At 36.4% G+C, this 26716-nt stretch overlaps 1 protein-coding gene across 1 annotated transcript in view; it reads left to right on the forward strand.

The window, feature by feature from the left end:
• Positions 1 to 26716, forward strand: part of MALRD1 (MAM and LDL receptor class A domain containing 1) — a 246779-nt gene that overhangs the window by 128273 nt on the left and 91790 nt on the right. Inside the window, exon 29 of the mRNA XM_064634936.1 lies at positions 25239 to 25419. Coding sequence (XP_064491006.1) covers positions 25239 to 25419 — 181 coding nt within the window. The remainder of the gene's footprint in view (positions 1 to 25238; positions 25420 to 26716) is intronic.

The raw sequence follows: 26716 nt of genomic DNA on the forward strand, positions 1-26716 counted from the left end.
AAATGAGTTAAAAAGAGACATTTGTTCTCTGCTGAGATATTGTCTCTGAGGGGTTCAAGTCAAGCAGAAATTCTTAATTATTTTTTTCATCCTCAGGATGGACAAAGGGATTTAATTTTTTTTGTTTATTTTTTAAAAAAAATAACCTGAGCAGAGATTTACTGGATAGTTATCCCCATCAATAAGAGTCTATAGAGATTATTTTTTACTCTACTAATATTCAAATGTATTACTTTTATGGAATTCTCTATATGACAAGTAATATTTTCTATATGAAAAGTAATATTTTCTTTTTCTAGGTTTTGTAAATATTCTTTACGTTTTCTCTTTCTTTTATTTTTATTGCAGTGACACATTGCCCTCTTCTTATTTTTACCAAATTTTATTATCCTAATAAACTTTTCAGACATTAATTTTATATTATTTTAAACCCTTGTCTCCAGGGAGCCTAAAGATATTTTTAAAGGAAATATGAATAGAAGACATTGGAGGCATGACTAATTATTCTTATTCAATTTCTTTTTTTTTAATGAAAACAAGAATTCTACCTGGAGATATGAAAAAATATTCTCATTATTGTACCTGGGATTTTTTGCAGATCAGCTTCAGTTTACCTGTTATGTTGCTTATAAGGATCCATAAATCAATATTTTAATTAGAGTTTCTACTTAGCAGTGTCTGTACAAATAAAGTCTAATTAAACAGCACATAATCATGGGAAGTCATACTGAAGCTTCTCCTAGTTCAAACTGTAATACCAATATATTTCCCTCCAAATTTAGTATCTCTTGATTTAAAATAAAGTTAATGAAATCACTATCTGTAGGTAGTGATTATTTGAAAATGCAATGAAGAGGAGAGAATCTGGAAAGGTAATTACATTCTCAAGTTTGACAGCTTAGCAAACTGTCTCTAGCTAAAGTCATCCCATCCATTAAAAATTGAACTGAGAGTTAACACCATACATACAATGGTACAGCAATGAACAATATGATGAGAAAATAATCTATAGAGGTAGAATGAGGAAGACTTCCTCTTCCTCCTGAAATATCACAGTGGAAGAAAAACAGTAAACCAGAGTAAAAAGGCATTTTTAAAAAATCATAGTTCGTGGTATGCACTGGTGGTGTCTCTAAATATTTGCATTGCTTGTCCACATTCAGGAAGTCTAAGGTTATTATACTAATAAAGTCATATCTCAGATTATGATAGAAACAATAAAACTGAGGGATCATAAAAGGGGTGCTATAGCCAAGCATGAACTTTCTTTTGTTAAGGTTTGCTGTTGAAGAAAACCAATTCATTTTCTTAATGGAATTTCTCTGCAACTACCATTGTTTTGATTTTTTTTCTGCTGAAATTGTACTACATATTCCCTGGAGAAAATCGTCTGTATATGTGATAATAATCCAATCAAAGTGGTGGGCCGTTGAACTAGTTGCAAACATATAGTATTCTTCAACCCCCTTAATATTTATGCAAATGAAAGATATTGACATTTCAGCTATTTACAGAGACTGCAATATCCAGCTCACCATACATCTAAATTCAAGTTACAAAATGTTTAAGAGCACTGTGAAAGTTCACCAGGCAAATGGAATATTACCAGAAAAGATCTGGATACAAATAGTCAAAACTTTGCTACTCCAGTGAGATTTTGAGATATTTGGATCTTCTCTGTGGCAATTGTAAGGGAATTCAATCCACTGAAGGAGATAAGTTGAAGATAAAGTGCAGTATATTCACTATGCCTGTTTTAGTACCTTATCAGCACTCAGTACTGGTTTATTTTATGAGTTAGAAGAAACGGTGTATTTTTAAATGTGCTTATAGAGAGACAAGTAAGTATTATTAGGCAAAAGAAATGATAACGTTTTATTATTCTGATAATCTAAACGTAAGTTTCCTACTGCTACTTAAGTTGCTTCTATCATAAAAAAAAAGAAGCAAGTCCTAGGTATCACAGTGGGAAAGGAACACCAATGAAAGAATAAAACCACTTGTTGAAGATAATTTTTGTGGTATCAATGTTAATTGCTTTGCATATTTTAATTAAAAAAGATAATTTAATATATTTAATATAGTTGGGGGAGATTCTTTCAAAGATTTGAAACAAACTTCTGAAAAAAATATACAGATGTATAAAGAAGGTGAAACCTGTCATTAGTAACTACCTCTGCTGACTGTGACAAGGCCAACACACACAGGATCTCATTAAGAAGTTCCAGTGGACCTTACCCATTTGATTAATTCCATCCAGTTACAAATGAGCAAAGACAAAATGATATTCAGGAGGACAAAAAGTCCTGGCCAGCTCATGGCAAGCAAAGCAGGGCCCTGTTGATAGAGCTGCAGCAACAGGCAAACCTGGCCAAGGGCAACAGGCAGCTGGAGCCAGGATCCCACCTCCTCCAGCTCTTCAGGGCTGGTGCAGCACAAATCCTGTTACCTCGCTGCTGCTGCTTCTCAGCAAAAGCTGGAAGCCGTCACAGTTGTTCCCTTGATATTGTCATTGGTTTTAACCAGCCTAATGGAGAGTGGAGAGGGTTAGTAATGTAGAAATGTGCAGCTCAGCACGTGCCACAGCTCAGGTATAGATGACTTACAGTGGGTTTTGTAATTACCTGGTTATTTTTAGTGGAGCAGCCTACTGTCCTGTGCTGTCAACATGAAAACCTGCACGAGAGGTGCTGCAGATGCCAGCTGATATATTCTGAACATTTTGTATTTCTAGGATCAAGTAGTTTAAAATGTAATTTTCACAAATCAATATAATTGACCCTACTCCTATAGGAAGTCACTCAGGAATAAAGTTTGAGGAAGGAACTTATTCTACTTCACAGCTTAAAATAGACTATGTATTTCTACATTGATTCTTCTCACTAACTGCATGAAAAACAAGCAACTCCTCACATTAATGTAGGAGTTAGAGATTGCATTGGGCTCAGGTAGCCTCAAGGCAGATTATCTCACCTCCATGAAACTAGAGGAAGAAACTAAATTTTAAAAGGTTTGCTTTAATATTTTACTTAAGAGTTCACTGAATGTCAAATCATGATCCAAAAAATGTAGAATATCTGTAGATTTAATATACATAGAAATAATATTTATTTCATAAACAGAATAAAATTATTAAAGAAATTCTTCAAAACTAATGGCAAAGCGTAAATTTTTCTAGTATTTAGTTCCATGTAGAAGCACAGTGGTAATGGCCTTTATTTAATGAGTATCTACAGCTCTCAAAAGGACACAGTTTTAAGATATTTACTCCCCTTGTTGACCTATGAACTGTTATTAAATGTTGTATTTGAGTCAAAGAAATGTCTCATGTAATGAGTGACAGTAAGGGAATATTATTTGAGTCCCAGGAGTCTTGAAGGATATCAGTGGAGATACTATGCAATTAAATAATGCTTGTAAACAGTAAATTTTATGGCATTTTTACTTCCCAGAACAAGATAATTTTGTATTTATATTTCTTGTATCTCGAACAACACTTTCCATCTTTTTAGGCATTGTTTCAAACAGGGTTGGTTTAGGCCCGATTTTGACCCCATGACATAAGTATATCTCTAAGGAAATTAAGATTGAGACAGTGATTAAACAGAAATGTCAGTTTTCAATAAAAGCATAATTTTTCAAAAGCAGTTTATATAGAAGGGACAAAAAAGTATGCACAATTGTAGGTAAGTGCAGACACCATTCAGTGTCTCTTATTTTCTCAAATGAGTACATTAGGAAGTTATTTCAATCTTCATACTGTCAATTATTGGAAGCTTATAATTCATTGTATTCATATACTGCAACCAGTAAGTATTCATTCCAGAGCTAGTGAAATAGAATAATATATTTGAATGTGCTTTGAAGGAAAAAAGTATTTTGAAGGATTGAAGAATCCTGTTTGTACTTTGGAATCTTGTTTGTGAAGACAAGAGGTTAATCAGAGGATTTGTGATCTAAAAACATCATTGTTCTAGAAACACATATAAGTGAAACTGTTCATATGTGAATTATTAAGCATTTTTTTGTTCAAAATCTTTGAGAACTTGACATTTTTCTCCCTCTAGGAGATGAGCCTGATGAGTACTATAGGATTAGTGTGACTAAGGGCATGTCTCTGTCCTGCAGGGCAGTGCCTGGTTATAAAACTGAGCAGGCTGACAGATTTTGACAGCACAATGATACCAAATCATTGAAGCAACACAGCAATATCCTATAACATTGCACCTGGAGTCACAAGCCCTGTGTCTCGGAGCTAATACCACTCTCCTAATTTCTATCCCAGCCTGGCACCAGATTGCATAATGTGACATAGATAACAAATGCACAGTTCTGCAGTGTTTCACTGAACTCATTCCCCAAATCAGAAATCTCTGGGACTGATTTACTTTATTGATTTGTCAGCTCATAACCTCATAGAGTGCTATTATAGTGCTCCTTTTTAACATTCAAGGCTTTGAAGTGACTCTGGGATCTTTGTAGGTCAGACTTCTTTTGCTCTTTTCTAACACTTTTCAGGGCAGACATTCAACAGCAAAAGTTGTGATTTAAGTGTGTCTCAGGGCAGAGTTCTTCTAAGGATCATAGAGCTGCTGTTTAATGATTTTTACTGAAGCAATAGACATTGAAATCAGATTTTTTTTTTGAGAGCTTTGAAACAGACATAGGACTTTGTCTGACTGATGGAGGTATAACCTTCAAATTTGAGTGTCTTCATTAGTTTTCCACACCTCTTCTTTTAAAGAAGTAAATTCAGAAATTTAATTAACTTTTTTTTTCTAAGATAATAAATAATACAAGATGTAACCTGTTGCCTGCTGATATCTTTTACAAACCATATAGCATTTATCAGATCTAAAATCCCAAGGCAGTATCTAATTTTCCCAATCAACAACTCCACTTGGTAAAAAAAAAAATTCTAAGAAAAAACCTGAGCATTTCTAAGAGTTCTATTTGACAGCAGAAAAGGTGAAAGATCTTTCTTTTTTTCCTTTCTCATCTCTCTTTACACCACAAAGCCTCTTAGTCTTCCACTGAGAAAAGTATCTTCTTTTTTTCAAACAAGTACTGAACTGAATAGATTTTATACTGAGAACCTTCAGCAAGATCAGGTGTAGCACTAGTGCTCACGGTGTAGAACATTAATTTGTTACCAGTTTTATATTCCTTTAATGCAACTTTTAATTCACTGATGAGTTTTAGTGTCTTGGAGATATTCTAGTTTCTGGTAGTCTTTGATCCTTGCCAGGCTTGCAGTATCAAGTTGTATCACGCTTAAAATTATTTTGATTAATCAATAAGGGCTTTTAAGTTAAGAGTCTAATTTTTAACCCTACAGATTGTTTTCAGTTTCTGACCTTCAGCTTTGAATCCTTACTAACTTCAGGGAAAAAAAAAGATAAACCAAACAAAAACTCCAAAATATTTTTCTTTCTGTATTTGCTGTAATTTATTTCTCAAAGATGGAAGGATCTGATTCCAAATAATTTCATGTGAGAGTCAGGCTAGGTATTTTTTAGTACCTATATTTATGACTGTAATAATCTCTACGTGTATTTGTTTGTAGGTGGACCCCATTGCATAAAGTATAATTGCATGCCCTTATTGTTGCCTGCCCATGGTAGAGAGCAATTATTATTTACGCAGAGACTAATAGTGTCAGTGTAACGGGAGCTTTTAGAGACACAGCTTTCTTCCCTCTGTCTTACTTACTATGGAAAGAAACCCTTCCACAACCGGGTAACTTTGTGTTGCTTGCTGGTGAGAGGGCCATTTCAGTTCAGAGATTAATTTCCTGCAGTCTTGTGGAAACCCCATAGTCCACTCATAGCAGCTTCTTATCTTGGTATTTGGACTCAAATTCTTCCAGTAGTTCTTTATGTTCAGTCACACACCTCAGATTTCCAGCTTCCCTTGGCACTCCGTGCCTCATTCCTTTGTAACTTGTTTCTGCAAGGTGTTCCAGGCCATATCTGCAAAATTTAAAAAAAAAAAAAAGGAGAGAGCTCATATAAGGAATTTTAATATAGCTAAATTTAAATATGGCTAAAAAACCCCCATGTTAACATGATTTCCTTCTTGAATTAATGAAGTCATGAGAGATGATATTGTTGTACTACTAAAATCAGGAATTACAGACCATTTGCATTAAGTCTGGAATATGTGGGTGTAACTGTGTGGTCTGCGGGATATATCTGATTCTGCTTTCAGCAGGAGCACTAAAAGATGAACACTAAAAATTGAATTTCTTATCTCCCACATACCAGATTAATTGAGGCTCTTAATCTATCTGTGATACAGCTTTTTTTTTACATCCAGGTTTTTAGATGATATGGAAAGTGTTTTGGTTGGATTTTTTTAATAAATATATATTACAAGTGTGGATCTTATGGAATTAACAAATAGAGGGTATTACTTAATCTTTGGCTGTAATGCTGGGCTGTAATGTGAACCAGGAATAACTGGGTGTGGTCAAAATATGAGCATTTTCTTAGCAGAATTGGGGTCTTGTTTCCAAAGAGAGTGAGCACACCATAAAAACTCACAACCTACAAAACAAACAAAACACCTCTTTCGCAGAATCACACAAAGTCAACCAGGTTGGAAAAGACCTCTGAGATCATCAAGTCCAAACCCATGACCATGGCACTAAGTGCCTCATCCAGTCTCTTCTTAAATACCTCCAGGGACTGTGACTCTGCCACCTCCCTGGGCAGACCATTCCAATGATCACTCTCTCTATAAAAAATTTCTTCCTAATATCCAACCTAAACCTCCCCTGGTACAGTTTAAGACTGTGCCCTCTTGTCCTGCTGCTGGTTGCATGGGAGAAGAGACCAACCCCCACCTGGCTCCAACCTGCATTCAGGGAGTTGTAGAGAGTGATGAGGTTTCCCCCGAGCCTCTTCTCCAGGCTAAACAGCCTCACCTCCCTCAACCGCTCCTCATAGGACTTTGCTCGAGTCCCTTCACCAGTCTTGTTACCTGTCTTTGGACACTCTCCAGCACCTGAATATCTTTCCTGAACTGAGGGGCCCAGAACTGGACACAGTACTCAAGGTGTGGCCTAACTAATGCCGAGTGCAGGGGAAGAATCACTGCCCTGATCCTGCTGGCCACACTGTTCCTGATACAGGCCAGGATGCCATTGGCCTTCTTGGCCACCTGGGCACACTGCTGGCTCATGTTCAGCTTCCTGTTGATTAGAAACCTCAGGTCCTTCTCCACCTGATCACTCTCCAGCCACTCTGTCCCCAGCCTATAATGCTGCAGGGGGTTGTTCTGGCCTAAGTGCAGGACCCAACACTTGTTAAACACGATACCTGTGGATTCAGCCCCTTTATCCTGCCCTTCCAGGTCCCTCTGCAGAGCCCTCCCACCCTCTAGCAGATTAACACTCCCCCCCCCAACTTGGTGTCATCTATCAAAATATTATATGGCTGCTTTTCAGATTTTTATAATAAATGAGAACTACAAGAACAATTTTTTTGCTTAACTTTCAAAATCATAAAACTGAAAAAATTAAAATTCTTAAAATGGAAAACATTCTAGTGAAAACCTTGTTTGTTGGATAGCAGCCACTGAATAAAAATACAGTGATATATTTTAAACTAGTTTTAATTCTAGCACTCGTAACAGGAAAAATATTAAAAGCATGGTGAACAAAGAAATGCAATTAACCTTATTTTTACTTCCTTGCAAAATCATCTCTTGTCTATAAACCATCAAATGTCACCACACCTTTCTTATAATGATAGGAGAAAGTTTGATACCATGGGAGCAAATTTTATTATTAATAATTTTATTTATTATTTGACATCCAATTTTATGGATGTCAATTGCTCTTTCATTGAAAGACAAGAAGAGACAGATGTTGTGGAAGAGTCACGTAAAACCACAGTGGAAACTTAGGCTAATGTAATTGTATAACACCATTCTTTTTATATAGGTAACTTCTCTGTTGAAAACTGTGGTTACAGTGAAATGGAGCAGGCACTCAATCTATGTTTAGCTGAATCAATAAATCAAGGCACAAATGTGAATTATCTTTCAGCTTTTAAATAGTTTGCTTAGGCTTGTTTTCTGTGCATTTATACCATCTCATTTAGGCGTCTGAAAAAAAGTACTTCTTTTTACTGTTGGTATGTTAAAGCTACTATGCCATTTATCCAATTAAAATCTTCAGCCTACATTTAGATGTTTTTTGGTCTTCCTCTCAGCACGTCACTTTTGCCTTCCACTCCTTCTAATGAATAGCATAACTTAGTATATTACTACTTTCCAGTTTAATTTAGTTTGATCTGCATGGAAGAGAAACTTCTTTAAATAAGAGTTTCCAATGCGATACAGAAGAGGTAGTATTTAAATTTTGATACATGAGGCATCTAATTCATTTCATTGATCAGCGAACACAAGAAGACTCTTGTTATTATGACATGGAAATACTCATTAAATGTGAAGGAGTGCACAGCATTATTCTGAGCATTTTGACAGTGTTATTCAGTTCAGAATTTTGTTCAATGGGATTTCTGAGGGAGGATGTTAGCAAAAAGTTTGTTTGTTAGCAGTCCAAAATTATTAAAGTGGATTTCTATCTCTTTAACATTTTGTACACCAGCTGTATTCTTCTAATGTTACTAAAAGAATGAGAGTTCTGCTTTTTTTTTCCAGCAGCCTAGTTGTTTTAGGAGTATGTGGGCTACAGAAAGGAATTAACAACTAATGAGAATCTTCCCTTGCCTCACAAGCTGCACATTTTTAACCTTAGACTTTGCTTAGTTAGTAGTATAATCTGTTAAAGTCAGTATCTCTGGAATTTAATCTCTATAAAAATTGCAGTTCCCTCATTCCAAGTTGTGTGGAGATTTGTTGCGCAGAAAACTGAGGTGTTTCTTCAGGTTAGGTCTGAGATCTCTTGACAGTAATGATGCAGTAAGATTCTTCTAAAGAGACCAGCTGTCTTGAAAAGACCAATGCTAAACAGCTTAACAAGAAAAATTTTACTGTGTGTGGTTGACAAACCTGAATGGTCTTACAAACAGTATCCACAGAAGGTGGATATAAGGAGGAAAGGTAGAGGAGACCACGTGGAAAAACAAAAGTAGGCCACATGGTCATAATCATCATGGCTAGGCTTCGCGAACGAACATTTGGGAAGGGCTCTAGCACTACTAAAATAACTTAAAGCATACTTAGTCCATATTTTCTGCAAATGCCAATCTAATGGCTACAGGTCTTACAATAGCACGTAGAGGATGCCATTGCTGTAGAAACTTCCTGGCATCATGTTAAAATATCTCTTTTCATACAGACATGATCAGACAGAATTTCTGCTGTAGAAGTGTTGGAGAAGGTACATTCTTACACAAATCCCTTGGAGTTTTCTTATTTTTGGTTGTTTTTTCACTCAGTGGCTATATTTTTCTTTTATTTGTCTTTTTTAATGTTGCAGCATTTCTTCACATTAAAGTTCACATTAAAGGTTTATACTCTTCTGATAATTAGCTCTGCATTTATTTGCTGTAGGAAATAAATCCACTTAGAAAATGCAGACAAAATTTCTCCACTATCCTCAGCATTTAGGGGAAAATGAAGATGTGGAACTAGAGAACTGAGGTTATTGCAGCTACTGAAACTATAAACCAGAAGTGGATTATGTAACATTTGCTGCACTGTGAAAAAAATGAGGGGACATCTGAGGCATTTTAATTGAAAACAAAAAAAAAATTAATGGAAGGGGAAAAAATGCCACTGGATTTCCTGTTCTACCTTTGTTTTATCCGTGTTTTTTGACAGGTTGAATGTTATTACAAATTGTCTTGTACATGTTTGAATTGTGGCTGATGCTTGTTCCCACGTTTGTCTTCAGATCAGTCATTTTGCCTTTATCTGGAAAATTATGTCTATGTTACCACAGGAAAGACATCTTAGAAAGAGATCTTTGCATTTTGTCCAGGAGGGAGATTTCTTTTCTAAGAAATATGTTAAGGTCACAAGGTCACAAGACCTGCTGTTAAAATACATTTTTTCCAATCTGAATGAGATTCGTACTTTTAAAGTCATAGATGCCTCCAGAACAGCCACTGCTGCAGTCATTCTAGCCTTTCTTTGTTGGCAGTGGGCTTTTACTCACCACGTCAAAGGGAATCTTGAGTATGATTTATCTCATTGTAAAGCAAGCATCTGCAAGAGGAAAGGTGTCTGTTATTTTCCATATATCTTTCAATAAGTAATATTGGCCACCATCAGGAATGCCATTGGATAAATATTTGAATTTTGGATATTTCAGTAAATATTTTTGCATTTGTATGTAAATATTTAATATCTGTGCTGGCAATACAAACAAAAAATCTCATGAGTTTGTTTGCAAACTTTTGTCTTGTACATCTTTACCACGCTAAAATATTTTTATATTTATAATTTTATATGTTCTTGAACATACTAGGGGGTGACCATTGGATAGAGAAGTAAGGAAAGAAATATATTATTATTATTAATATAATAATATCTGTCAGCCATGAGAACCCTTAATTTGTAGAGAATATATTTCATAATTGCAGATTAATAAATTAAATCAGATATCTGTTTCCTCAGCACTTTCTAAGCATATCCATCAGATCCTATGAGATAGAACTGGAGTATTTCTCTTAATGTGTCATTGCTCAGGATCAGTTCAGAGAAGCTAAAAGTACTTAAGAGCTTTAACTATATAAAGAACTTACTATTTTTTTCCAGCCTTAGTGTTTTGAGTCCCCTGAGGCTGTCCAGTTCATCTAATATCCCAGAGGATCTGTTCTATGTTTCTACAAGCCCAAAAGCTACAATTCAATTGAAAAGAATATTCTAATAGAATGCAAATAGGCTGTATAATAGATGTCACAAAGAAAGAAATAGAGTTCTATCCCAGTGAACATCCCATGGCATCAAAGTAGGGATGACACTTGACTGACATTAATCATTCTTTCGTACATCTGAAAAAGCATATGATGTTCTTTGATGATTAGTAGGGAATAATCATGTCAATCCTTGTCCTGCAGGGTTTTCACTTTGAAGAGACAGATTAAATATTTAGTGAAACCTTAAAAGTTTTAATGACAGTGTACATGAATTAAGAATTACTATTGCCAGTCTTAATAATTATTACTAATATTTTAATTTTATTGTCCTACCAAAAGGAACCTTACTTTTTCTTATCAGGTATATTTTGTTTACATCAGATATATGTACTTCTTATTCCTTTATTTTATAATTTCTTTTTTATTTTTCCCTCAGCAGAATCCCACTTGTTCCATCCAGTTTTATACATAGAATCAAGATGGAATCAGAGTTGAATTGCTAAATTGAAATATTGATTAAAGCAAACAAAATCTCTGAAAGATTCCAGATACTTGGTTCAACTGAATTGGTTTTGCCTCGGAGACTTTATTTTTCAAGGCAGCTCTAATGATAATTTTTTAATTCTTCATGAACAAATCTTCACATTTTGAAGAGCTGAGGGGACTTCAACACAGATTGATTCCACAATTCCCACTTTGTTGAACTGATTTTGTAAACACTGTGACACTGTGAATAGAAAAATGCTTCTGATCTTAGCAAACATTTGTCAACATCTGTCAAAGTGTCAGAGGAGAAAAGTCAGTCCCACCAGCACAGCTTCTGCCTGCCCACTGTCATTCAAATGATACTTTGATCCATGACATGTGAAAAGAAAGTTGCTTCACCATCCTTGTAAAAGACATCCTGAACAAATACACATTGGCAGTATCTGGTCTGATCTGTGGACCTGAGATGTGAGTTTTACCCGTGTCTCAGTTTCACTGTGGCTGGTCATATTCACAGACTTTCCAAAACAGTCAAGGGTCTGTGTCTTACCATCATCCTTGCCAGCAGGTGCTCTGAGGTCGAAGTGCATCATGGATGTCACTACTAGTTCTAGAGTTATTAGAGGTAGGCATCTCCTATTTGGACAAGTTCATATTCCTTCTCTCATTCCATATATAAACTGATAAAGGAAAAGGTTAATGGCTAAAAAACTAAACCAAACCAAACCAAACCCCCTCAAAACAAATCAAAACAAAAAAACCAAACCCAAACAAACAAACAAACAAAAAAAGACAGAAGATGAGTTAAAGAGTTAAAGCTGCATAATAAAAAGCTGAAACTTTGCCTCTTATCTCTCAATATGGTATTCAGAGTATTCCTTATGGGAGCAAAAACATGACAGATTTGAGGTTGTCTCATTTCTACAAATAACTTTTTATGATCTTCATTCATAAACTGTTCTGTCTCTTAATCTACATTCTTTGTATTTTTTTAGGTAGTCAGTACAAGTAAAGGTTTTACTTTTATCTTACAAACCAAGGAATCTAGCATTGCAGAGTTTAGCACACTGTCCTTGTTTGGCACTATGGAGGGTTGTAACAGTTGTCCAGAGTCTTCTTAGAAATTTTGTAACTGTGATGATTTCTCTTTCAAGCTTTGGTTTTAAAAATAAATTCAGTTGCCTCAACAGATGTGTAAAATGTGATTAAAACAAAGGTGTGACAAGGTTTGAGACAAAGTGAAACTAAGTTGCTTGAAACGCTAACGGCCTTAGAAAACGTCTTTGATTTTTATTGTTACTCAGTCTTAGCAATAGAATTGAAGGAAAAAAAAATGTAATCCAAGCAATCAAAATTGTATCCCTTAAGCTACCTAAAACCAAAATCAAACAAAGGTGGATTATGATAGGAAATGAAGAAGAAATGTTTGCATTTGAGTAGAAAGAAGGGCTGGGAGGGCTAGGAAATGAGGAGAGGATGAAGTAATACAATGTACCTAATGAATCTTTTTTTACAAAGAGGGCTTGCTTTATTTCTCTCTTCTAATAGGTAAAGATAATATATAGAATGAAGATATATTTTAAGAGCCAAAGCACATAAAAGTATATTTGATGCAAATAGTATCATGGGAATGTAGAAGGATGCAAATGTCACAAGTTTCCTTGGTTATAGAAATCTGGCTGTAAGGAAATCTAGGAGATTTAATAGTTGCAACAGGATAAATCAAAGTTTTAAGTGGTGTACACAGAATAACTGAAAGAAAATCAATAAATTATTCTTGCTTTCCCATTATAGATTTCCAAAATAAGCGGTTGTAAAGTATAACTTCATCTTTGCTAATGAGCAATTAAATTGTCATTCCCTGAAATGTCTACCCACTCGAAAAATAATCATGTCTCACTTTTTATCAAAACATTTTTTTAAACTGACTTTTTTCTCATCTCAGCACTTACATCAATTAAGAAACAAGAGTCTTACCATTTAGTTCCTAGAAATATTGCAAGTGCTGGCACCTGTGGCAGGGTGAGCTGTTAATGCCTTTTGATGCTCTGAAAGAATTTACTATGAGATTCCACCAGAATTCCAAAACTGGTGCATTTTAAAAAAGGAATTTCATCAGTGGTATTATTTTATTTATCTAATTTGTTCATTAAAATGCATGTTTGTTTGGTTTTTTTTTTTTTCGAAATGCATAATCCTTTATTATAGCCTTGTTAATTTTGGAAATGAGAATTGGGAAAAAGATATTTCAGAGAGTAAAAATCACCGTAATGCTTTACACAAAGGAGGAAATGAAAGAGGTGGATGATTGTGCTTTGTCATTAACTCTTATTATGAAAACTTGCTGAGATTAGTACACACAGACTGTAATGAAAGGCTTGGAGGCTGATATATCAGTTTCATCTTGCTGTTTTCCTTCTTTCTATAATGCACCATGAAAATGCAATTATGTGATTTTTTTAAGTAATCTTTAAAAGTGAAGCCAAATTTTCATGCATGCTAATGCACTTAGGCAGTATACATTTTGCCTGAATCAAATAATTTCTCAAATATATCATTTGATCAGCTTGATTTTTTTTTTAAGTGTTTTTTATTGAAGGTAGAGATATAAAAAAAATTGTTTCTGGTTCCTGACAAAATATAATTTAGAGAGAAACTGATTTTTAAGGTGTTCTTTTAATTGCTGAGAATCATGAACCTTCATTGAAGTTACTAGAAATTGAGCAAGCTTACATTCCTGAAGTAAAACTCACCCTGTTGCATACTCATCACTAACTTGTTCTTACCTTTTGGAACCACTACTCTGTAGGCTGTTGCAGTTCTATTATCTGTTTTTTGGATGTTATTTCTTCATTTTTCGCTACCTCAATTTGTTGAATAATGCAGAATCCCACAGTGTGCATCCCTCAGCATCCTTCAGTTTAGTGATGGAAGGTGTAAATTTTGAGTTTAAAACCTCTTCCTATGTTGAAGTTGTTTCTATTTGTCTCAGAGTTATTCTAGATAGATAATAATTTTGAAATTGTATGTTTAATGAAGAGATTTAACATTCTGATAATTAGCAGCAACTTTCTCAATGTAATGGTAATCTTAAACACAACTCTCTGTGGGTTACTCAATAAGAGGGAAAATTTTCAAAACAGTAGCTAAGAGCAGAGCAATAAATAACTACTACTGTGCCTAGATTTTCCTACATTATCAACAACATGTGCAAATGCTTTATTTGGTTTGTTTCTATACACTTACCAACCTTACACTTAACATACAGAGTATGTGTCTTTCTCTAAAGTAAAGTAGCTGAGTGAAGTAGTGCTGTTGTTATAAAGTGCCACTGAACTGTTTGTATTGAATCGTTATCAGACTGGTGATTGACAGGTGTGCCAGAGGACACACGTGTTCATTCATAACTCACATCTTCATGGCCTTATTGGGCTTATTGGCTGCTCTCCTTATTTCTTCATGTCATCGTGAAGAAAAGATAGAAGAGAGAAAAGAATAAACAAGGAAACAGGAAACAGGAGAATGGGAAAGAAAATGTTAACCTAAAACTGAAGCCTTGGATGAACAAATCTTGACTTCTGTCCATCCTTTGAGTCATTTTAACACTTTTGATAGTTTGACACTCTGTGTGCATTTTTCTGATGTAAAGCTTTTTTCTTCTTGAATAAAATATAAAGTCAAACTCTGTAGGGTTAAGTTATTCTTTTCAAGTAACCTAAACAATATTCTTTTAGGAAGTTTTAAGAGAAAATCAGTTAGAAATGAAGAAAGATAGACTCTGTCATGTACTTTGAAAACAACTTTAGGTGAAGGAGGCAAAATAATCACATTTTTTTTAAAGAGATTCTGCTTTACAGCATAAATCTTCAGTTTTATTTTATTTTAATGTACTTTTGTTTCAAGATATATATGAAGGATTTAATCCTAGGAAGTGAGATCTTTAAAAATAAGCGAGTATTCTGTGTACTGCAGTGCAGAGGTAGCAACAGCTCAACTCTATAAGGAAGGTGCTCAGAGCCTGCTCAAAATAGGAGTCATTCTCGAGCAATGAAACCGAAATAAGTAGATAAATAATATTAGAAGTATCAGCAAAGATATTAATTGTTCCATGATTTTGAGATAAAAAGATTCACATAAAAGGTAATTAAAATATGGACAAATAAGGAAAAGCTGTGACTCTTCTTCGTTCTGTCTCCTGTTTCTTTGATGTACATATAAAATGCTGGACTTCACTCCTTGTTGAAAAAAGGAGAAAGCACGGAAAGAACACACCACATCATGGAATCATCATCATGGCTAGGCTTCGTGAACGAAGATTTGGGAAGGACTCTACCCACATTTGCTGCAAGTGCACTGGTGGCTAAGAGGCAAATGTGAGATAGACAAGTCTGCTTGCAAAAGGCACAGCAGAAGGACTCCTTAGGTGGTATCGACAAGACACACACGGTTCTTTCTGCGTTGTCTTTTCTCCTCGAGAGTGATCCTGCATGTGTTCTCAAAGGAAGCAGCAGCGTTATGGATAGTGTGTCTCCAGACCTCCCGATTGGAGGTCAGAGTAGACCAGTTATGGTGATCAATATGGCCAAGGCTGAGATGTTGTTTCAGGGAGTCCTTGTGTCTTCTCTTTGGGGCCCCTCTCTTGCTGCAGCCGGTGGCAAGTTCACCATAGAGCACGATCTTGGGGAGGCAGTAGCCCTTCATCCTGGAGACATGCCCTGCCCAACACAGCTGTGTTCTCAGCAACATGGCCTCAATACTTGTGACTGCTGCCTGTTCTAGAACAGATGTATTGGTCACATAATCTGACCAGTGAATGTTTAGGATTCTACGAAGGCAGCGTTGATGGAAGCGTTCTAGAAGTCGCAGGTGGTGGTGGTAAATGACCCATGATTCAGACCCATATAAGAGAGTAGACAGCACAATGGCTCTGTAAACACTGATCTTTGTACTTTTCTTCAGGTGTTTATTTTGCCAAACTCTTTTATGGAGCTTTTTCCAAAAGCTCTATATGCCTTTGCTAACCTGTTGTCTATCTCTCTGTCAATCTTACCATCCGAGGAGATGACGCTACCTAGGTAATTAAACTGCTGGACTGATTTGAGCTCTGATTTGCCAATGATGATGTGGGGATGATGGAAGATGTTCTGAGGTGCAGGTTGATAGAAAACATCTGTCTTCTTTAAGCTGACTTCCAGCCCAAAAAGCTCAGCAGCCTCTGCAAAGCAGGATGTTAAACGCTGTAGAGCTACTTCTGTGTGGGTGATGAGGGTGTCGTCAGCGTAAAGCAGCTCCCAGACAAGATGATTTAAGATCTTAATATGGGCCTTCAGTTGCCTTAGATTGAATAGGCTTCCATCAGTACAATATCAAATGTAGACACCATCTTCTTCATCGAGGTCTGCCGTGGCCCTTTGGAGCATCATGCTGAAAAAGATTGTGAATAGGGCCAGTGAAAAAACACAACCTTGTTTCACATCACTGGTTATTAGAAAGGGCTCAGAAAGTGCATTGCCATATCTGACTCAGCCACACTGATCCTCACAAAGTGAGATGATCATTTTAAGGAACTTGGGGGGACATCCTAAGCATTCCAAAATCTGCCATAGACCTTTTCTGCTCACAGTATCGAAAGCCTTGGTGAGATCATCAAAGGTTACATAGAGACCCTTGTTCTGTTCCCTACATTTCTTTTGCAGTTGTCTGAGAACAAATCTGTAGTACTCCTGTTGGCTCTGAAACCACATTGGCTTTCAGGTAGAAGTTCTTCTACTATAGCGGGTATTAGTCTGTTCAAAAATATTCCTGCCAGGATTTTGCCAGCAATGGAGAGCAGAGTGATACCTCAGTAATTTGAACAGTCTGATTTGTCTCCTTTCTTCTTATACAAGGTGATGATGAGTGCGTCACGAAGGTCTGATGGTAGTTCATCTAGTTCCCAACAGCACACCACAAACTCGTGGAATTTAGCATGGAGTGCTTGGCCCCCATGTTTCCAGACTTCATATGGGATTCCATCAACCCCAGCTGCCTTGCCAGTTCTCACCTGCTGTATGGCCTTGAGGGTTTCTCCCATAGTAGGGGCAATATCCAATTCATTCTTCACCAGTAGTTGTGTGATGGACTGAATAGCTGAGTCTTGGACTACATGGTTGGTACTGAAAAGAGTCTGAAAGTGTTCAGAGCATCAATTCAGAATGGAGGTTTTATTTGTGAGAAGCATTTGACCATCAGTGCTGAGTAGAGGGCTTTGGACCTGGTATGTAGGCCCGTATGCTGTTTTCAAGGCCTCATAGAATCCTCTGTGATCACCTATATCTGAGCATAATTGAATTTTTTCAGCTAGATTGATCCACCACTTGTTCTGGATGTCACAGTGCTTGCTGCATGCAAGATGAAAGGCTATTTTTCTCACATGACAAGATGGCTGAGCAAGGTGTGCTTGGTGAGCGGTTCTCTTCTTCCTCAACAATTCCTGGATCTCTTGATTGTTTTCATCAAACTAGTCCTTGTTCTTCTTGAAGGAGAACCCTAAGGATTCTTCAGAGGACTGCGGGATGCTATTTTTAAAATGTTGTCAAAGTGTTTCAGGAGAGGGATCTATGAAATGATCTTCGAGCCTAGTTTGAAGATTAGCCTGGAATCTGTCTCTCACTGTAGCTGTTTGAAGATTGTTGACTTAGAGTCTCCTCCTTGAAATACCATCCCTTTTAGGTTTGAACTCGAGGTTGAAGTTAAGTTTACAACACACAAGTCGATGGTCTGTTTGACATCATGGAATACTCCATCTTTAAACTACTTAGTCAACCATGACAAGGCTTTAATGATGATACCACACCAAGGAAACTAAAACTTCATTAAGAAGATCAAGTTTATTAATAAGCTTCATTTGCACACCATGAAAATAAATCTGATTCTAAACCAAGAATAAATGCCTGAAAAGTAAACTGCTCTCCTGAAATGATCTTTTAGAACAGAGGGATTACCATGCACCGAAAGCTAGAGAAAAGAGCGGTGACTGTTAAAGTCACATTTTGCTCATTCTATACTATTTTTCTGTGCTTTGCATAAATATATCATGTTTAAAAGATTTTGGATGGTTACAGCTTGCCAGGAAGATCCAGTTTTCAAAGGAATTGGAGGAAAGAAGTCTTTTTTCTAATAGTTTAAGGGCGCATGTAAAAAGAGTTTTACTTCTCTCAAAAACCTGAAAGGTCCTGCAGAAAGAGGAGTCTTTTGATACAGTGAATCTAGAAGGTATGTTATTGGTATTAATAATAAACAGCTAATAGTTTTTTGATGAGTCATTTGAAAATATTCTGTCTCTGATTAAAAAACCCTCAAGTATATTTGCTTTGAAGAGTCTTGGAATATTTAGCAAGTGTTTTCATTGCCTCCATCCGCTTGGTAAGCTCTGCTTCATTTCCTGTGGCTCTGCTGAAATAAATATCTGATGCAAATGAACCAGGGAAATATTTTGAACCCAGCTCAGAACATGAATAGAAGGAGAGGTGCAGATTAAGAACAAAATCTGTGTTTCATTGCTGTTTCACTGCAAATGTAACAAGGGAGATTGTCTCATAGAAGAATCTTTATAATTTCGTCTGGAATACTTAGAGTATTATTCTGAAAGAAAGTGATTCTTTGCAACATCTTGTAATGCAAAATCACATACTCCTCTTTCATGCTTTGGAGTCAGTTCCTAATATTATTCTCACTCTGCTAGAAATGTAGCCCTGAGAATAATGGTGATCTCTGCTGCATAGGAAAAATGTTAAACTCAGCCACAAAATAAAAGGAATTTGAAGACAGAGAGAAATCCTTCCCTTTGCTTTCTTCTTAGTATCCCCAAGTGAATTAACGAACATATTGAGCCTACTAAGTTATACCTTCCCCTTGAAGTGCTCAGAAGAGAGGTTACAAACACTTTAGATCATTTTTCAGATAAGATAAGCATGAGAAAGATTCTGAACTGCAATGGAATGAAATCATTAAGAAGTAATTCCCCTCAGACTATCAGAAAGCAGATAAAAAATCTCCTGAATATGAATACTAATTTTCCAATATGGCTAGGCTTATAGACCTACAGATCTAAACGGGTTATGGTCATCTTAGAAGTAATCCTGCCATTTTCTGAGAGTGTTTATTGCTCAGCATGATGTGCCATTAATGCAAAAACATGCCCTTTACTGTTAAGTTTTCCTCAATGATGGATCCTCACCTCAGCCTGACCTTTGGCTATGTTTAACCCATAGAGGGCAGTGACATGCAATTAATAATAACTTTTCAGAGCCTTAAGGGAAAACACCTTTTGGTTTTGGTGGTCTTGGTCTGCATTTTTGGGAGGAATTGAAAATTATTTTAAGTGCTCTGTCATTAACACTGGACTTTCAGAATTTCTCAGGTTGAGTTTAGGGAATTATAAGGTACAGACTTTCAAAATAGGTTGTAAAAATTATGTTCTGAGGAATGTTCCAAAGTTTTTTTCCAGAGGTATTGCTTGGTAGTAGTCTGCACTAATAAATAGTGGACCACATGCTGGGAATAAATAAGTCCAAACTAGAAATACAGATGCTAAACTAGGAGGTGTTCTTCTCTTGTATCCTGTTTTATAGACCATTCTTTATAGAATGGTCTGCTCATTCTATAAAGCTTATAGGTATGACCCACAAAAAATCCTCTTTGACTCTTTCTGTATGCATCATGCTAACATGCAATGAGACTCCTGTAAGTTAACTGGAAAATGAGATTTCCAGCCTGAGCGACAGCCAATACAATCAGCCCCCACACACACAGACAGCACTGATAGTACCCACCAAACCCACAGATCTTGGCAATCTTTTGTCAGCCTGTTGGAACATAAGAGTTTGACTGTGCCTTTTGCCTCCAATCAGCCCAGGTTGAAGAGCAAACTAGACAGTCAGTATGAGCAGGAGTCAGTAGCAGAATAGCCTCTTAGAAAGAAAGGCAATACTGTGGCCTCCAGCCTCCTCTACGCTGAGACTCATTTATGCTTGTTATTTTACTTATGCCTCCTTTACATTAATATATGTATATGACAGTGAAAAAGATTGAAGGTTTTCTGAAAGCAATAGGCAGGTCAAAGCACAGACTAATTTTTCTGCTGCCTCAGGACATATTTGTGTTTGTTTTTGAAGCAAACAGATTCCAAAGATATGAAAGAAATGCCAAAGCACAACACAGATTAAATGGCTGGAAAATGCAGAAAACAAAACAATAATTCATGAAATGGAATCCGCATAGCTTACAAGCAATGATCCTCTCATGACAAGGATGTATCATGAAGAGAGGTATAGCTTACACCCCTGAGCCAAGCCAGCTTCACTGTCTGGGCCTGGAGAGAGGAGGAGAGCCAAGCTTCCTGCTTGTTCTCCCTTTCCTACATCTCCTTGGATGTTTCACACAGTGTGTAGGGCTTATGTCTTTGAAGGGGCTTTGCACTCTGGATTGGAACAGCCTTCATGCAGTTATGCAGCAGATGAGGATGCTTTTCATTTTGGTATGTAGAGCTGTAGCTGAGCAAGTGAAAAATCAGCTTTTCATGCTTTATGAAGTGCTGCTGTTGTATAGGAATTCCTACTGTGGAACCCAGACAGGAAGAGAAATGTCTCTTTTGTATTTTATTTGTGTACTCATATTCAAGAATTTGTGAAGTGCATGGGGACTGCCATAAATTTTCTATCTGGAAAAAATTCTTCCTAACAAAAAGTATTTCAGTGTCTCACTGTATAAAACAAATGCCCCAGAGCCTGTAATTGCATAAAGATTTGATACTTTATGGCTATGATACCATATACAAATTGACTGCTACAACATTTTTATATGGTTATTTCTAAAGAAATATGTGATCAGTATTCCTTGTTACTTGCAGCATCCTTCATCCAGAAACTGATGTGATAAACATAACACAAGTCTGAACAGAATGTTATGTAATAAAATATAATGTGAAATCAATCAAAATTTGGCTAACAGCACACATGAGGCCCATACTTTGGTTAACTGTGCAATACTTAACATTTCCAGATTTTACATAAATATTTATATCTCTGTATTTTAAAAAGCTCCACTAACTTCCATACATCCAAACTTAAATACAGGTAATTTTTTTATAGATTTGGAGCTTAATGCTTGCAAAGATACAAGTTTTGAATTTTTCTGTCTTGCTTAAATGTATGAAAGTAAAGAAAGTCCCTTATCATTTAGTATTATTATTATACATTTCATTTTAAGTTTTCTAAATTCACCACTAACATACAGCACTGTAAAATTGATCAGTAATTTATATTCCAAAAAATTGTCAAGTGCAGACAGAAGAGGCTCTACATACAACAAATGGATTAAACTTTTAGAAGTGCTTCTTTACTAAGTTTCATTTTTGTATTCTGTGTTGGAGACCTTAAGACCAAATGTAACTCGTCATAACCACCCATTTTATTCATGTCATGAACAAGTGGAAGATTTTTGCAGACTAAACAAATTACCTCAATAATAATACTCTTTTGGAGGTTATTAAAAATATCAGAAGCAATGGTATATATATATATTGCTGAGTTATTGGAATAATTAAGTTAAATTGTTGAATACATATTTGATGGACAGGAATAATAGAAGTAACATTAAAATAGATTTACCACATCGTTTTACCACTGTTAAAATCAGCTTCAATTACTGTATCTACTCCTTTTGAGTACAGTGTTAATATAGAGTCTTCTAAGCTGTGCTTCTATGTTGAAATGTTCGTGGAAGTTTTAGAAGATGTCTTATACTCATTCTGATTCCACTCCCCCTTAATTGCATTGATTATAGGCTCAATAGGGGCTTCTTCAATGGAACAGGCTCCCTGGGGAAGTGGTCAAAGCAGAAAGCCTGTCTGCATTCAAGGATTATCTGGATGATTCTCTTAGTCGTGGTGTAGTTTTAGGTAGTTCTGAAAGAAGCAAGGATTTGGATTTGATGATTGTCATGGGTCCCTTTCAACTTGACATAATCTGTGATACTATGATTCTATTAAAAGAATGGACCTCTGATGTTATGGCACATAGAATCAGGAGTCTCACTGGGAGAAATACACTGAGAAAATGAGAAAATAAAGCAGTTGTCATCAACTCTGGAATTGGTGCAAAGCACCAGTGAGATCCTGTTATATTATTTTCACTTTAATGGACTGTGTCATTGGCCTTAAACCATGGAGACATAACTGAAGAAGCAATGCCCTTAGCACTTGTAGTGCTCAGACATCATGACTTATTAAAGGGGTGCTATTACCACTGGTCCAGCATCACTAGTTATGTGCAGAAGTAGTTATTCAGCTGGATATCTATGACTTTAAATAGTTAAGTACGCGTTCCATACACAGTTATAGAAACTCTTCTATGCGTTTTTTTTCTACTTAGCATTTTAAAGTTGTCATTGCTTTCAAAAATTGTTTTACAGTTAATTATGATATTCCAGAACACCCTTGCCAAGCCACACTTCAAGTATGTCTATGCTTTGGTAGGTCTGAGAACCTCCTTCTAAAAGATACCAACAATTTTATGAGTTCCCTGATTCAGAAACAACTAATGTAATATTTTTATGCATGCTTGTCTGAACTTTCTTATTCAGAATACAATATCTAAACGACCAAGATTCATTTTCTCATCATAAATATGCATAAGACAATCTTATTAACATAAATCTGATCTAACAGGTTCACCATGGATAAAGAAAGGTAATTAATTTTCCTCTTTGCTTATTTTACTGCTGTCTCTTTTTTCCCTAGATTTTGCTTGTTCGTGTACTACTGTTTTAGAACCTTTGCTATGCATTGTATTTAGCTGTTTGATGCATCACACAGTGCTTTCTCAACCCTAGCTGGAGTGCTACTGGTTTTTGATAAGAAAAGAGTAGAAAAAAATTTTCTTATTTACAGTTTGGATGATTATTCACACAGTCATAAAGAAAAACGAATTTAGACACATACAGAACTTTTCCAAATATTTACTTTTGATGTTGTCATATATATGTGTAATCCCTTCACAGCAAGTGTAATTCGTTCATCTGCATTCTAATATTACTATTGAAAAATGAAGCATGTTGTTTGCTGCTGACTTGCCATTTAGGTAATGTGGTAGGACATTTCAAGAAAAGCTTTAAAACATATTAGCATACTTGAAAGGCAGAATTCTCTTATTTACTTTCAAATAAATTATAATAAATTTATCATTATCAAATATTTGTTTTTCCTCCCTTATATCACCATTGTCACAACTTTTTAAAGATTCTACCTTAGATACCTGTCATGGTTTGAGATAGCCCCAAAATCTAAATTCTCTAGTCCTAGCCCCCTGCCACATCTCAATTCAATGCGAGATGGTTTTTTCCAGACAAAACACACCAGACTCCAAATGGGGGAATATATTACAATGACTGTACAAATAAATATTATAATACATTATACACACAATCACAACTATCTCTACCATGACATAAGTATTTACGATGGATCAGATCTCTTCTCCCCTCCAAATAAAAGTCCAGGAGGGAAGAAGGACAGATCTCTTCCAGCCTTTAAGCAGAAGTATCTGCTACAGCAGCAGTCATCTGTCCTCTCCACATGCAGCAGCTGATAGCTGGATTTCTGCCAGCACTCACGAGGGAGGCCTCCAAGCCTCTCTCAGCCCCTTGACACAGGTAAAGGGGTCTTCCATGGGCTACGTCACCCCAGACAAAGGTCGTTCCACCACAGTCATATCACGAAGTACAGGGGGTCTTCGTGACAGTCTGGTATCTTCAGGGAATTCAGATTCCCCTTTGCAGAGCTCCTGTGCTCTGCCTCAGGCTGCCACCTTGGCAGCAGTGGCAAGGGGGGGGGAGGTCACCCCCCCCTGCATTCCTCTCCGTCCCGGTCCAGCTTCCCAGGACTCTCTGAGCTTCTCAGCTCCTCTCTTTCTCTGGTGTTGCTATACTCCAAGGCTCCTCTCAAATAGGAGTCCATCTATTCCTCCTTTCTCGGAGGTCTCAAAGGAGTTTGGGGGGGTCTGGTACAGTTCTTACCCCCAAAACTCTGTAGCTCTGCTGCTGACTCTTTTTCTCGGCTCTCCGAGACAACTTGGTGTCTTCCTTACTCAGTTGCATGCTGTTTCTGCTGTTTCTCCAGTTCAGTTCTTGTCAGTTGGCTTTCAACCATAGCCTCTGGACGCTGCATCTCTGCTTCTGCTCTGTCTCTGCTGCCCACAGTGGAGAAAACATCTCCCAGCTTAACTACAGGCACTTAGCTCAGTCTAACACTGTTCCAAGTCTCTGCAGTCTCCCCAGCCAGGGCTGGAGGGGGAAGAGCCCTCCAAGGGGCTCCGAGCCCCTTCCTCGTGGCTCACAACATGGCCACCTCTCCTACAACAACCAAACTGCAACTCTTCTCTTCCATTTGCTTGTGGTATGTTTATATTTTGCGGGAGCGCAGATTGGTTCAAATCTCCGGTGTCACCACCCCTTGGGGGTTACCACTTTTTTCTTGGCTTCAGGGGGAAAACTTAGTTCAAACCACTACAATACCCTAATTTTAAAATGGTAGAGTAGCCTTGCATACAGTAACATATTCTAAAAACAAAGAACAGTGTTATATAAAGTTACGTACAACTCTACAAAAATGGATTGTTTTGCAGTTCAATCATACAAATAGTAATTTCTCTACCAAGATTCTGTCTACTATTGATGGTTATGTTATTTGTTCAGTAATCATCTAATTTCACTACATTTCCTATTATCTTAGCAAAACATCTGTTTACCAATTGTTGACAAAACTGAATGGATGTCTTCCAGTCTTCTCTCTGTTTGGTTTTGTTTGTTTTCCAAAAAAACTTGTATTTGATAGTCCATACTTACATGTATCTTACTATATGCAATTTATTCAAATTTCAGACTGATGATGGGATTGTGAAAATATGGAGTGAATCAGGAAATCATGGTTATGAGTGGAACAAAGCTGAGTTACACTTGGGGAAGCTGAGGAATTTTGAAGTTATCTTTGAAGGCATTCGTACCAGAGACTTAGGAGGAGGAGCAGCAATAGATGACATAGAGTTCAACAATTGCACCACAGGTAAGTTCAAGAGGGAAGTTTCTAGAGGGATGTTACACGAGATGTATGAAGTTCTTGTTTGTTTTTAAATTAATTTGTTTTCATTTATAATTTAAATACCTTCTTCTGCTCATACAGAAAATCTTGTATTAATACAGTGTTCACTAAATTATGGCAGATAAATTCAAGAAATTATTAAGTTTTTGTTTCCTTGATTTATTTGGTTTTGAGTAAGAAGTTTCCTTCTTTAATTCATTGGTAAATTATTGAGTCTCTGATGTTGTATACAACCATTTAATATAAATTATGTTAGCTTATATCATGTGTAACCTGTGGTCTTTATGTTTTATCATAAAGGCTCTTGCCATAAAAATGAGTGGAGACTACAAATAAACCACTGTCAATAGTCTTTTTCCCAATTCAGTTGAAGTGTTAAAGGCCAACAAAATAAAGAAAACCTTTGGCTCACTCACAGAATACTCACTCTATTTAATTCATGTTTTTGTGGACATAGGCTAAAATAAGAACAGTGTTGACCTTTATTAAAACAACAACAACAAATAAAAAAAAAAATAAAAAACCAAACTCCCTCCCAAAACAAAAACCAAAACAAACAAAACCCCCACAAACAACAACAACAACAAAACAAACAAGCAAACAAAAAACAAAAGAAGATAAATACTGAGTGGATCATGACCTCTGTCAAGAAAGTTGTCTTTCTGTCTGGTAGGAAACTGACACAATATAAGTGGATTTTTTGAGTGAGGTGATCATTACTGATGCCACATATCAACACTGTATGAATTTTGGGTAAGTTGTTTGGGCAAGCTTTAGTCTCCTGCCATAGACTGGATGCCCATTATCAACTGAGTACGAAAAGTGAACTTCTGGAGAGCATCTTTCAACCTAGATTCATCTGAAAAAATGAAGATTTTGAATTCATAAATAGTTCTGTTGTATAAATCAAAGAATGGAAACTGGATACAACTTGAGACTTTCTTCAGAACTGAACTTTGATAAAACTGTAAGGCAGATGTACTCTTAAAAGCTCTTCCAAGCACATGAGCATTAGCCATCCTCTTGTGCTTTTTATAACATCACATGCTGTGCACGTGACTGTTCTCTGAAGGACAAGGGTAGAGAAGTAAGGATGCCCTGGTAGGAGATGGTAGGTCAATATCCCTCTATCATCTGGAATAACAAAGTGGATGCTGATCTCTCTTGCAATTTGTTGCCAGCTGTGTTCACATGTATTAATTCATACCAGTGGGGTCTATTTAAACTACATTTCTGGGATTCTATCCCATTTTGGGGCTAC

The sequence above is a fragment of the Pseudopipra pipra genome, chromosome 1, assembly GCF_036250125.1.
Source record: "Pseudopipra pipra isolate bDixPip1 chromosome 1, bDixPip1.hap1, whole genome shotgun sequence".
Classification (NCBI taxonomy): Eukaryota; Metazoa; Chordata; class Aves; order Passeriformes; family Pipridae; genus Pseudopipra; species Pseudopipra pipra.